Consider the following 14,365-nt stretch of genomic DNA (forward strand, 5'->3'; position numbering starts at 1 on the left):
AACGATGCGCCTCGAGACGCATCATTCCCGGCGAGCATCAGCCGGATGCCGCCCGGCCGAACACCCGCCGGGCGAGACAAGGCACGTTGTGCCCTTTTTTAATCTATCCATCTCGCGTATCAGTCCGCAAACGGACTTAGCGCGGCAACCGACTTGAAGCGCCGAGCGGTGCCGAAAACGGCTGAGAGCCACCGAACGCAATCGCGGCGTCGGGACGCCGTACTCTCCCGAACGCTCCGCCGCGATCGTAATTTTTGCCGGTGATCGTTAGTGACTTTATCAATTTTTCAGCTGGCCCTTTGAGACACGAGCGGAGGTAGTGCAGCCGTTCAACTGGCGAAATGAACGACTGGTCGCCGATGACCGACCAAAAGAGATTCCGGAAGGACGGCCAGTCTTCGTATGCACCCGAAAAGTGCGGCAGTTGTATACGGGGCAGTGAGGTTCTCGACGCGCGCTCGCCCCCCTGCTCCGACGGCGCGGAAGACGTGGAAGCTGGCGCGGGCTTGAGGCGGTTCGCCTGTTCGGACAGGACGCTACGCTGATGCACGTAAGCATTCTCGGCGTTGTCGAGTAAATCAGATTTGGCGTACTCACTTTCAGCGTAGCGGTCCTTGTAGCAGGCTCGAATCATGTCATGCTGACTTTCAAACTTTGCCTCAGGAACAAAAGTCAGAAACCAGCGCCGCAGGACCTGGGACGCCCGCCTATAGGGTCGGCGCCATCGCCCGACTACCAGGTGGCTCGGCGAGCACCGTCGCCGAGAGCAACCATCCGGGGAGGCATTTTAGGCGCCCCAGAGACGCGCCCGAGGGGTGGGCGTCAACGGCCGGCAATGACAAGTGCACCCGGACATCTTCCACGGGAAATTCGCCCGGAATCATCACAAGGGGCATCTCCGACAAGGTGCGCACGGGTCGGCGTCAACGGCGACGAAGGACGGACAACCGACGATACCTGGTGCAGCGGTGCCAGCAGAGGGACGTCGCTACGACGCAATAAGCGTGGAAATATCCACCGGAACGTTCTAGAAAGGGCCCACGCGGGGGCCGCGTGATCTAAGTGCGTAGTTAGGAACGTTCGAGAACGAAAGTCGCGTAGAGGGGGAAAGCGCGCCGTAGTGGGGGCCAAAGCGAGAGCCATCGCTCGGGGAAGTCTCTCTAGTACACCCATAGCGAACGGACGTATACGGCGATAGCTATTGGATATACCTTACAATCGGGAACTCCCGCGTGTCATCGCGTTAAATTACTCGTTCGACATAACGAGAGGTACCCAGTTACCATTAACATTAAAGTGTTTGCCAAAAGCGTAGGGTAGTAATTCGGATACAACATTAGCAAACGGAAGTGAATATCGAGTAAATTACAATCGTGGACATTGGGTCTCACGACTACGAAATATTATACGGACATCGTTATTAGTTGTGTATAACAACCGGAAGCTCCCGCGTAATTGCGAATGCAATAATTGTTTGAAATAAGCGAGTGACACAGCTGTCACGTGATCAAAGAGTGTTGGCCGTAGAACGCACAAACGGGTGCGTGATCCAGTCATTGTGAACCACCTTGACAATTGTGAAACATCTTGTATCATGAAACGGCGATCTGAAATAAAGTAATCGTTAATGTTATACAACAGTATACATACTTACCTTGGAATGATATCCGAGCGGCAAAGTGCATTCTGACGTGGAAACTTATGTATGCGAAAAGCATTGTAGCATTATAACCGACGATCTGAAATAAAGAGAATCGTTATTTGTGAAAATTAATTCCAAGATTATTTAAACATACTTACCTTCTATTCACCTTGTCCATCGGCGATGATCCATCGTTGTCCAGCGGCGATCCGGTATGCGATAAAGCGAGGATCCGGGGAAATCCAGCAGCGGGGATGATCCATCCTAGGCAGGAACCTGAAACAGGAGAAAAATATTAGAGTATTGTTAATAATAATCGCGGTGAATTATACTCCGGTATGCGGTAATGCGAAGATCCGAGGAAGCAGAGCAGCAGTGATGATCCATCCTGGGCGTCAACCTGAAAGAATAAAATAATATTAGAGTCTTGTATATAATCGAGGCGCCAAAGCATACTTACCTTCTCGGTAGTCAGAGGTCAAACCGAGTGGCGACCGTTTGATAGAAAATAATACCGCGTGAACTAAGCTCTTAAATTGTACTGTCCGGTTACAACCTAACCTTTTTACATAAGTGAAATCTTCGACTACTGGAATCCCTCGGAGTTGCAGCGACAACCAGTCCTGACAACCAGTCCTGAAGTCCGATCGGGGAGCGCCCGCGAGCAACCAGTCCTGGATCGAAGTCCTGAACGGGAATTAGCGCTCGCGGGCAACCGGCCACGGACCAGGACGGGAATTACGCCGGACGAGGATTACGCCGCCGCCTTCCGAGGTTTGAACCAGTAGCCCCCTTGCGAAGGGAAGACCCCCTTACCCTCGGGGTGGGGCGGGGGGAATGCCGGATTCTATATGCGCAGGATCTAAGATCCCACGCCCATAGCCTACCGGCTAAAACACCCATGAACGACTCTAACACTGTGCGATGCAGGGAAAGCCTCGGGAAACGCAATGATCACATCCGTGGCCCCCCCTCCCGGTTACGCGACAGTTTCCCGAAAAATAGAGGGGATAATGTTGGTACCAACGAAAATCCCTAAGGGGTGTCGTTATAATTTCTACGGGTTAGCAACACTGTTGCAGTAGTATAGCTGTCAGTTTGCGTAACTTTTTTGACATTTTGACATATAATGTGCACGCGTGTATAATAAATATGTTACGACTGTAATAGTTTATAAATGTAAATGTAAAATACATTGTGGCACTTAAGTAAAATAAAATTAAATAAAAATGACAAAAAGCAAAGTGCATAGAGGATGAACGAGGTAAAAAATTATGAATAAATTATTATTATTATTAGTAATTAAACAATTTTAATTTTTTCAATGTTTTTCAATAAATATCACTCATAGTTGTAGTATCGTTCTTCGCACTCTGGAATCAGTTTGCCATCATCTTCAACTGCGGAATAAAACCTGTGCAAGATAAAAGAAGCATAAACAAGGAAGATAGAAAAAAGTAAATGAAGAATAGACAATATATCAGATAATTAGCTAATATTCTCATAAAATAAAAGATCATGTAAATAATTAATTTTTTTGTCCTAGCTTTCTAGCTAACCACGTGCTTGCAGAATCCCTGTTCCCTGCGGAGTAAGAGTAACGTTGCCAAATTCTAAACAAAAGTTGGAATCATATCTTAACGGCGAATATCAGAGTAGATTTGTAATAGCAATGCGACGACAGATTGACGCAACAAACCGAGAGCAGGTCCGTAAAATCGATATTTACCGTTAATCTTTCATCGACAGACCTGCTCGATGTTCATTGTCACCTTCTCATGTAGTCTGCTGACTGATGTATGTGTTTCTTATCTTTCAGCAAACAGAATTTATTGCCTACAGGATTATTTGCCTCTGCAATAATGGTTATTGGGGTTTGAGATCGAAAGTGGAAAACTTTTTCCAAAAAATTGCGGATCGATCCTTAATCCTCAGTCAGATTAGCTGTAAATAATATTGAATTGTAATCATCATCATCAGTTGCGCTACAACCCAATGCGGGTCTTGGCCTCCTTTAATTTTTCACGCCACACATCCCCGTTCTGCGCCACATTGCGCCAGTTTCTAACGCCGATCTTCTTTGCGTCACGCACGACTCCATCCTCCCAACGTAGCCTTGGCCTTCCTGGTCTTCTCCTGCCATCTGGCTCCCCGTTGAGAGTACGCTTCCGGATATTGCTGTCCCCAAATCTCGCCACATGTCCTGCCCACCTCAGTCTCCCAATCTTTATGAGCGTGACCACATCTCTTGAGTCAGTCTTCTTATATAAGTCATCCAGCTTGCAGTTGTATCTTCTGCGCCATAATCCATCCTCACACACTCCTCCGTAAATTGTTCTAAGGACCTTCCTTTCAAACCCAAGCAGAAGCAGTTCGTCTGTTTTACTTATGGCCCAAGTCTCCGATGCGTATGTGAGTACCGGTAGTATGAGCGTTTTATAGAGCCTGATCTTTGTTCTCCTGGTTAGGTTACTGTTTCTTAGATGCTTACGCAGTCCAAAATAGCATCTGTTCGCCAAAACTATCCGTCTCTTTATCTCATCAGTTACACAGTTCTGCGTGTTAACCGATAACCCCAGGTAGACAAAGTCATGCACGACCTCCAAATTATGGTCTTCAATTGTCAGGTTCTGTCCTAAGTTGTGCGCTCTTCGTTGCGAGGTGGATGACAGTAAGATCTTGGTTTTGTTCTCGTTTACTTATAGCCCCAGCTGTTTCGCCGCATCCACCAGGTTCAAATAGGCCTCCTTTGTGCCAGTTACCGATCTCGCGACGATATCAACGTCATCTGCATACGCCATTAGTTGCGTCGATTTTAAATAAATTGTCCCAGTTGTGTTTATCCGTGACATTCTGACCACTTTTTCAAGTGCGATGTTAAAGAGCATACACGCAAGCGCATCCCCTTGCCTGAGGCCATTTTTGGTCTCAAATGTTTCGGATATGTCACTTTGTATTTTGACCGCGCAGAGGACCCTACTCATTGTTAACCTCGCGAGATTTATCAGTTTCTTAGGGATCTGCAGTTCTGCCATGGCTTTATATAACCTTACTCGTACGATACTATCATATGCTGCCTTAAAGTCGACAAACACATGATACGTATCTATGTTGAACTCGAGGGTTTTTTCTAGGATTTGGCGCAGCAGGAATATCTGATCCACTGTGGACCTATCCGGACGAAAGCCGCACTGATAGTCCCCAAGAAGAGCTTCGGTGTATGGCCGTAGCCTTTCGCACAGGATGTTGGAAAATATCTTGTACACAACATTTAGTAGTGTTATCCCTCTGTAATTTGAGCAGTCTAGCTGATCACCTTTTTTGTGCAATACGCATATCAGCCCTTTTCCCCATTCATCCGGCATGGCTTCTTGTTTTTAGACCTCACCCACTAGCCGCTGGAGATAGATGGCTAATTCCTCACCCCCGCACTTATAGAATTCTGCAGGTATTCCATCCGCCCCCGGTGACTTGTTGTTTTTTAGTTTTATGATAACTTTCTTTACCTCCAACAGGGTTGGTGGGTCCTGCACTTCAGCGTTGGTTTCCACCTCCTCCTCAGCATTGTCAGGTTCCTGGTTCTGGTTAAGCATTTGATCAAAGTATTCACGCCAACGTTTCAACACCGCGGATTTCTCACTCAAGATGTTCCCGTTCTCGTCCTTGCACATTGTGACTCTTGGCTGAAATGTCTTCCGCTGTGCATTCACACTGTGGTAGAATTTCCTTGTTTCATTCTGATCCCTCAGTTGTTCCAGTTCCTCCATCCTTTGGTTTTCAAATATCCTCTTCTTCATTCTGTGTATCCGCTTTTCGTCCCTTCTTAGGTCTCTATAGCGCTCCACATTTGCCCTCGTCCTTCGATGCTGCAATTTTTTATACGCGTCATTTTTTATGTTCGTCGCTGTCCTACAGTCGTCATCGAACCATTCCGCTTTATTCTGTCGCCTGCACTCCCCCACGACCTCATTCCCTGCTATTGTTAAGGCATTTCTGCATCTATCCCAGATTTCAGCAATTGACATGTTATGCTCTTCATGATCTTGCGGGCACAAATGTTCATTGATTGTTTCCTGAAATCTATGCACTACCTCCTCATCCTTGAACCGAAGGACGTTGTACTTTTTTTGCCTCTCACTCGCGAGCTTTTTTACATTTGAAATTCTGGCTCGGAATTTCGCACCAAGTAGGTAGTGGTCAGAGTCAATGTTTGCTCCTCTATAGCTTCTCACATCTAGCAGGTTTGACGCGTGCCTGGCATCTATTAGCACATGGTCTATTTGATTCATTGTTTTGACCATCGGGAGACACCCATGTAAGCTTATGCACATCCTTGTGATTAAACTTTGTGCTTCCTATGATCATATTTTTAGAAGCGGCAAAGCCTATGGCTTTATCCCTATTTTCGTTGGACTCTTTGTGCAAACTATATTTATCCACATGCGGTTGATACCTTGACTCCCTGCCAATTTTTGCGTTAAAGTCCCCAACAATGATCTTTATGTCGTTCTTAGGACATTTATCGTATGCATCTTCCAGGGCAGAGTAGAATTCATCTTTCTCCACATCCGATTTGTCTTCTGTCGGTGCATGCACGTTTATCAGTCTGATGTTAAAGAATCTTCCCTTGATTCTGAGAACGCTCAGCCTAGGTGATATCGGCTTGAATCCAATGACGAGGTGTTTTAGGCGCTTGTGGACTATGAAGGCCGTCCCAAGTATGTGCTCCCGCTCATGACAGCTGTAATATACATCGTATTCCCTTTTTTGTAGCGTGCCTTGTTTTGTCCACCTCATCTCCTGTATAGCTGTTATGTCTGCTCGGTATTTTTCCAGGGTTTCGCCTAGCACTCGCAGCGCTCCTCCCCAGTAGAGAGTCCGTACATTCCATGTATAAATCCTTAAATCATTGTCCTTTTTCCTAAGCGTAGGTCGTTTCCGTAGGTTCTGTCCGGCATTCTCTATTATTGGCTTCACAACTTGTAATTTTTTACGGGAAGGGTTGTTAGCCCCTCGCCAACCCCCTTTTCGGAGGGCCATTTCTCCCGCTCTCGTAAGTCCTGACCACAACTTCCACCGGGGTTGGTACCCGATCTCCATCATGGTTGCTCAGGCTTCCAGGGTTCACTGGCGTAAACGCCTGCTTGGAGGTGAGAGTCGAAATTGAGCAGGAGAGGCTATGCGGTGCTAGCTAGAAACGGCGCCGTGTATTACGCATGCACTGCCCCCTTAGAATCCCAATATTGAATTATAAAGACAGTAAAAATATTCTGGAAAAAAGTGTTTACAATAAAACGTGTGACAATACGCGTATTCGTCACTAGCGCTACGGCCCTGGCGGCCACCAAGCACATGTTCAGCGTACGCTCCTGTGCCCGAGCGGTGGGGCGGCCGAGCGGTGCGGCAGCCCCAGCGGTGGGACAGCCCCCACCGCCCGCACTCGGGGTATAAATAGGGGACTCGAACCGACTCGAGTCACCAGTCCTGTCCGACTCCTGTTCCCGACACCTCTCTCCGAGACCGCTTCACCACGTTGGGCGCTCCCAACGACTTCCTCCGTACAGAGAACGGGTGCTCCCGTTCTCACCTGGGCGCCCCCAGGGTGCGGGCCTCCCCAGCTGGGTGCTCCCGGTTGGTATTACCTGCCCTTTCCTGCCTCTGGGTCGGGCGCTCCCGACCCCCCTCCGCCGTACGGAAGACGGGCGCTCCCGGTGTACGGACCGCTCAGTTGGGCGCTCCCGACTGAGCTCCTGACCGACCTCCCTGCCCGCGAATCCGCAAAGCAACCGTGCCTCCGTAGTTGCCCGCGAATCCGCCAGGCAACCGTGCCTCCGTACTTGCCCGCGAATCCGGCAGGCAACCGCGCCTCCGCGCCTGTCCGCGAGTCCGTCTCTGTCCGACCGCGCCTCAACCCGGCACACGTACACTGCGGCTCAGCGGAGCAACACACACACACACGCTGACACTCACGACCTCCATCAAACTGTATTGTAAATAGTGTGAATAAATAGCTTATGTAAAACTAACCAGTGTCTCCACGTTTTCTCACCCTGGCCTGGCGAGCGAATTCCGAGCGAAAAAACGCGAACGTTACAAACGTTCATAATATACCTAAAAATTCTACAATTCTCGAGTGTATATTTAACCCTTAAATGCCACCCGGGGTCCAGCGGACCCCAGACCCTTTAGAATAAATGTTTTCAAATGTTCTTGCCAAAAATGGAGCTCATGCTCCCATTGATGATAGTTGAGTAATTGACCTACCCGTTTGTACACTTAGCAGTACTCAGTTTACTTAATTTTTTATACTATGTTGAAATTGCAATTTTAACAATATAAGCATTTTATTCTCTTTTCTAAGCCTTGAACAACATTGAAAATAATTTTCATAACTAAATATGAAAAAATCAATGAGTAAGGAGACATTTTTCATGCTGGGGTCTTTTAGACCCCATGTGTCATTTACGAGATTCTTGAGAGGTGTGGCATTTAAGGGTTAAGCTTTCTCGAAGTTCCCGGTTATGTCTCTCTGAAACATTGTTTGTCCTATGTAATTTTTGAAAAATACAGTACGAACAGGGCTTAAAGCCATTCAGCCATGTATCCCGATAATAATTAAAAAAGTAAAGTGTGCAAGTAGAAACCTGCACATTGCTTCCTCATAGTTTTTAAGTGTGCAAGTAGAAACCTTTGCTCAAAAAGCTTCCTCTATTTGTTTTGGCTTCCTCATAGAGGAAGCTTTGTGAGCAAAGGTTTCTACTTGCAAAAAACCCTTTTACCGATCATCGCCAAATTCAATACCGACCTTCCTTGAATGATACTCTATTGATTAAAAAAAAAACAGCCCGATATCTCAATATTTGCGGAAGTTAGAGCAACTACGGACATTTTTAAAAAAATTCAAAATTTTTTTAAAAAAGAACCCCTTTACCGATCATCGCCAAATTCAATACCAAATTTCCTTGAATGATACTCTATCGATTAAAAAGAAAACAGCCTTTTGAAGTCTCAATTATTGAGATTTGAGATGTTCTAACTGCCCCCTCTTAGAAAGAGATGAATAGTGAGTAAACTAAGGTTTAAAGTTAACCGACATTTGTAAAATTACGACAATAGATTTCCTCGTCACCCATGAGTTAAAATAGACCGATATCTTAAAATTTACAGAAGTTAAAGCTATTACAGACATTTTTCTAAAAATTAGGGACCTTTGCTCACGTATAAAGCTGAGTCTAATCAACCAAATCTTAAAGAATTATATATGAAATAGGGGTAGAAAAGACTGAAAAATATAATAAAATTAGAAATAGATCGATATCTCCAAATTTGCGAAAATTAAAGCATAAACAAACATTTCTGCAAAAATTCAAAATTTTATTAAAAAAGAACCCCTTAATTATTAGCAATTTTTATTAATTCTATATATTCTTTAGTTTTTTCTACCCCTATTTCATATATAATTCGTTAAGATTTGGTTGATTAGTTCTGGAGTTATAGAAATTTCGGTAAATTTGGCACATACATACATACACACATACACACATACATACACACATACCGACATTTTTTAAAATAGCGATTTTTCGACGTTTTAGAACATTCTGAACATATTGGCAAAAGCAACTAAAAAAAAATTTTTTTTACAAAAACAAAGCTTCCTCTATAAGGAAGCAAAAATGATTGAAAGTACTTGCAATTGTCAAAAATAATTGTATCAATTATCTTAAAGCCTTCTACTAATTGTTCGGGCAAGAATGCTAAAGATATTAATAACTTAGTTGCACCCCAACCCAATTCTTTTTGGTCGCTTTTAAGTATTTTGTGTTTGTCAGCATTATGTACTAACGCCTATAACAAAGCAATAAAAGAAAAATTGGCATGTATTTCATGTTTATTATTATTTGCGTTGTTATCTTTTATTACCTGGCTGTAATGAAAGAAGCAGCCAATGACTTTAACATTGGGGGAAAACCGTTTGTAGCGCTTTTCGTTCAGCTTTTTCGAAGTTCGCTATTGCTATGTCAGGTGCTATTTTGACAACATCGGTGACTTTTCTTAAGACGTCTATTTAATTATCAGTAGTGCGTCCTTCCATAATCGTGTAGACAATTGGAAATGTCTGAAATTTGAGAGCAATTTAATTTACTCATATATTTACATAGAGTGCGTTTTGCAATTAAATGAAATAATTACTTCATAAATAAACTAACTGAATTGTTTTCCTTACTCTATTATTATGTCTAATTACAATTGTCCACAAGTGACAATTATTATTTTGTAATTGTGGGACCGTCGCGAACGTTCCATCCACAAAAATAGTTTTTGTAATTTATTATTTACTTCCTTTATAAGTAACTCTGTTAAATTTTTGTCGATAAATCCGACCCTAGCGACGAAGACCGCTGACGCGAAGATCTGCACAAGTTTCGGGAATGACGAAATATGGTCATCCCGGACATCACTTGTCCGTTAGACCTTTGATCGAGGTATTAAAAACGCTGACAACTAAGTCAGCAATACCGAGCAGATAAAGCGCCCGCCTTTCCGACGAGCGGCGGGCAGTCGTCAGTCAACCATTAAATAATAACGTGCGTCGCGTATATCATAGGTCGTAACTTCGCGAGTATCATAATTAAAATAAAAGGAATTGTATTGAAGATTAGAAGAGAAATATATTGGGCTGTAATTTTATACATCGTGACGAGTGTTTCTTCTCCGACCCGAGATTCCTGAATCCTGTGCCGACCCTGAAAGCAACTCCTGGTACCGGCACAACAAATACAATTTCTTTTTATAACGTTCTATCGATTTCTCAACGTTAGCAATGCTTGTCAAATCCAACAAATCATTGTATCTAAACGTAAATGTACAAATTCCAATTATAAATAGTAGCTATAAATCGTCTTTATAACAGCATTTACTATTTTCTATTTTGTCGTTTTTTACTCACTTTGAAATAATTCTTTTTTTTATCATTCTTGTTGAATAAAATGCATGCGAGCAGGCCTCGATTTATTTTTTAATTTCAGCCAGTTTAAATATTGGTTTATCATGCTCGTGTCTCTCACTTAAAGTGTAACGACCATTTTCCATTTTTAGTTTTGCTTTACATTGCACATCTTTGTTTTTGCGAAAACTACATTCACAATATCTGCGAGAAAATTATTTATAATTAAAGGCATTGAATACAATCCGATGTACTTCTATGCTCATTATGTAAATGAAAAAAAATTATCTTCTCAATAACTTTTACAGAACTATAGGTATAATGATCTAAATAAGAATGTAGATAAATTCTCAAAAATTAATACTGTAATTCAGAAGTGTGATAGTGTATATACGATTAAAATATTATTAAATTATAAGCTGCTTTTTAAATCAATTTTCTTTTATTACAGTTATTTAATTAATCAATTTCACTTTGTTTCAGATATCTGCTCACATCGTATCTCCGTAGGATTTATTATAATGGAAATGGTATCCCTCGTATTCCAATTTTGGCTGTTTGATTCTTGCAGTATTGCATTTCTTTCTTTCTGCCATATCAAAAGATGCAATAACTAATAGACACAATAATTATTAACAATGCCACTAGCAAATGCACACGATAATAATAAACAACGTTATTCTTGTGCTACAATGCCTGTAAGAGTGCAAAATGACAATCGGAAAAATGACAATCGGGAAAAAGAAAATCATATTAAAGCGCAATATTTGATTTGTGGCACAATATGTTCTCACAGATATTATGAATGTAGTTTTCGCAAAAACAAAGATGTGCAATGTAAAGCAAAACTAAAAATGGAAAATGGTCGTTACACTTTAAGTGGGAGACACGAGCATGATAAACCAATATTTAAACTGGCTGAAATTAAAAAAGAAATCGAGGCCTGCTCGCATGCATTTTATTCAACAAGTAAATGTAAAGAAAATAGTAAATGCTGTTATAAAGACGATTTATAGCTACTATTTATAATTTGTAATGGTAAATGTTTAGTATAACGCTCTCCCCTCCGATTTTCTTACAACTTTGTAAAATTGTTTATTTCTGTGTGTAAAAAACATTCTGAGAAGGAAAATCGTCGCTCAGGTCTCGTTTTTTTTTAAATTTAATTTCAAAGTTTTGATGTCGATAAGGTAGGAAAATGATAATTTACGTTTTTTAAATACTGCGCAACTTTATTTGTTACTATATTCACAAATTAAGTTGTCCGCATACTCATTAACGGTGCCATTTAGGTTAAAATTTTATGGTTGTGAAATACTGTACGTGGCCAAAATTGATAAATTGATAAATTGATAAATTGATAAATTGATAAATTTTGTGATTTTCGTTAAAGCACTGCACACACACACGTGTGTATGCCCTGCTTTATAGAAGTTGTGATTTTTGTTAAAGCAGGGCACAAACACACGTGTGTATGCCCTGGTTTATAGAAGTTGTGATTTTTGTTAAAGCAGGGCACAAACACACGTGTGTATGCCCTGGTTTATAGAAGTTGTGATTTTCGTTAAAACAGGGCACAAACACACGTGAGTATGCCCTGCTTTATAGAAGTTGTAATTTTCGTTAAAGCAGGGCACAAACACACGTGTGTATCCCCTGCTTTATAGAAGTTGTGATTTTCGTTAAAGCAGGGCACACACACACACACGTGTGTATGTCCTGCTTTATAGAAGTTGTGATTTTCGTTAAAGCAGGGCACAAACACACGTGTGTATGCCCTGCTTTATAGAAGTTGTGATTTTCGTTAAAGCAGGACACGCACACACACGTGTGTATGCCCTACTTTATAGAAGTTGTGATTTTCGTTAAAACAGGGCACACACGTGTGTATCCACTGCTTTATAAAAGTTATGATTTTCGCTCGGATTTTTGTTAAAGCAGGGCACACACATGTTTTAAGCTGATATTTTGTATTTAATTAGCAGACAGTTGTCACGTGACCTTCAAATGAAGTTGCGCAGTACTTTAAAAACGTAAATTATCATTTTCCTACCTTACCGACATCAAAACTTTGAAATTAAATTTAAAAAAAACGAGACCTGAGCGACGATTTTCCTTCTCAGAATGTTTTTTACACACAGAAATAAGCAATTTTACAAAGTTTTAAGAAAATCGGAGAGGAGAGCGTTATACTAAACATTTACCATAGAACGTTATAAAAAAAAATTGTATTAGACAGATTCCAAAAAATTTAAATGATCTATCGAGGTGTTTGACAGATGAAAATTGGAAGCAATTACTGCTGATAGATACAGCAGATTCTTTTATTATTGAGTTTGTCATTAAAAATAATGACACCAAAGCTGTTATTTTTATCGACAAAAATTTAACAGAGTTACTTATAAAGAAAGTAAATGAAAAATTACAAAAACTATTTTTGTGGATGGAACGTTCGCGACGGTCCCACAATTACAAAATAATAATTGTCAATTGTGGACAATTGTAATTAGACACAATAATAGAGTAATGAAAACAATTCAGTTAGTTTATTTATGAAGTAATTATTTCATTTAATTGCAAAACGCACTCTATGTAAATATATGAGTAAATTAAATTGCTCACAAATTTCAGACATTTCCAATTGTCTACACGATTATGGAAGGACGCACTACTGATAATTAAATAGACGTCTTAAGAAAAGTCACCGATGTTGTCAAAATAGCACCTGACATAGCAATAGCGGACTTCGAAAAACTGAACGAAAAACGCTACAGACGGTTTTCCCCAATGTTAAAGTCATTGGCTGCTTCTTTCATTACAGCCAGGTAATAAAAGATAACAACGCAAATAATAATAAACATGAAATACATGCCAATTTTTCTTTTATTGCTTTGTTATAGGCGTTAGTACATAATGCTAACAAACACAAAATACTTAAAGGCGACCAAAAAAAATTGGGTTGGAGTGCAACTAAGTTATTAATATCTTTAGCTTTTTTGCCCGAACAATTAGTAGAAGAAAGCTTTATTGCTAAGATAATTGATACAATTATTTTCGACGATTGCAAGTACTTGCAATCATTTTTTAATTATTATCGGGATACATGGCTGAATGGCTTTAAGCCCGGTTCGTTCTGTATTTTTCAAAAATTACATAGGACGAACAATGTTTCAGAGAGACATAACCGGGAACTTCGAGAAAGCTTAAATAAACACTCGAGAATTGTAGAATTTTTAGGTATATTATGATCGCTTTATTGTAAACATTTTTTTCCAGAATATTTTTACTGTCTTTACAATTCAATATTATTTACAGCTAATCTGACTGATCATTAAAAAAGTATTAGAAGTTTGTTAAAGCACTCGAAATTTTTGGCAAGATTGGAACGCAACAAATTTCAACAAAGAGAGAATAAAATACAAAAAATTTGGAATGAAATAAAAAGTACACAAGAGTTAGACTTATTATTAATATTACATTTATTATCAGAACTAGTTGGAAAAGGAGGAATGGATTCATCAACATTTTAATGCCTCGCGCACATTCTTCTTTTAATTTTTCTTGGTGGCTCTTGTGTCGTTTATTTAAAATATATGATTTTTGATCTTACTACAGTTGTTTCCTTTAAGGATCGATCCGCAATTTTTTGGAAAAGTTTTCCACTTTTGACCCAAATAACCATTATTGCAGAGGCAAATAATCCTATAGGCAATAAATTCTGTTTGCTGAAAGATAAGAAACACATACATCAGTCAGCAGACTACATGACAAGGTGA

At 41.0% G+C, this 14,365-nt stretch overlaps 2 protein-coding genes and 2 pseudogenes across 2 annotated transcripts; 1 reads left to right on the forward strand and 3 right to left on the reverse strand.

Moving 5' to 3' along the window:
- Window positions 1-5,019: 5,019 nt before the first annotated feature.
- Window positions 5,020-5,667, reverse strand: LOC139823776 (uncharacterized). The gene has a single exon (XM_071796273.1). The coding sequence runs from the start codon at window positions 5,665-5,667 to the stop codon at window positions 5,020-5,022; it is 648 nt and encodes a 215-aa protein (XP_071652374.1).
- A 193-nt stretch (window positions 5,668-5,860) lies between these two features.
- Window positions 5,861-6,439, reverse strand: LOC139823777 (craniofacial development protein 2-like). The gene has a single exon (XM_071796274.1). It carries the CDS (start codon window positions 6,437-6,439, stop codon window positions 5,861-5,863), a length of 579 nt encoding a protein of 192 aa, XP_071652375.1.
- A 1,537-nt stretch (window positions 6,440-7,976) lies between these two features.
- Window positions 7,977-10,761, reverse strand: LOC139823778 (uncharacterized; annotated as a pseudogene).
- A 520-nt stretch (window positions 10,762-11,281) lies between these two features.
- Window positions 11,282-14,365, forward strand: LOC139823779 (uncharacterized; annotated as a pseudogene).

This window comes from Temnothorax longispinosus, unplaced genomic scaffold, assembly GCF_030848805.1.
Source record: "Temnothorax longispinosus isolate EJ_2023e unplaced genomic scaffold, Tlon_JGU_v1 HiC_scaffold_18, whole genome shotgun sequence".
Classification (NCBI taxonomy): Eukaryota; Metazoa; Arthropoda; class Insecta; order Hymenoptera; family Formicidae; genus Temnothorax; species Temnothorax longispinosus.

What these genes read in the sequence shown, in the direction of transcription:
- LOC139823777 (XM_071796274.1), bottom strand. Translation starts at nt 6,439, where the DNA reads ATGAGGTGGACAAAACAAGGCACGCTACAAAAAAGGGAATACGATGTA.
- LOC139823776 (XM_071796273.1), bottom strand. Translation starts at nt 5,667, where the DNA reads ATGTCAATTGCTGAAATCTGGGATAGATGCAGAAATGCCTTAACAATA.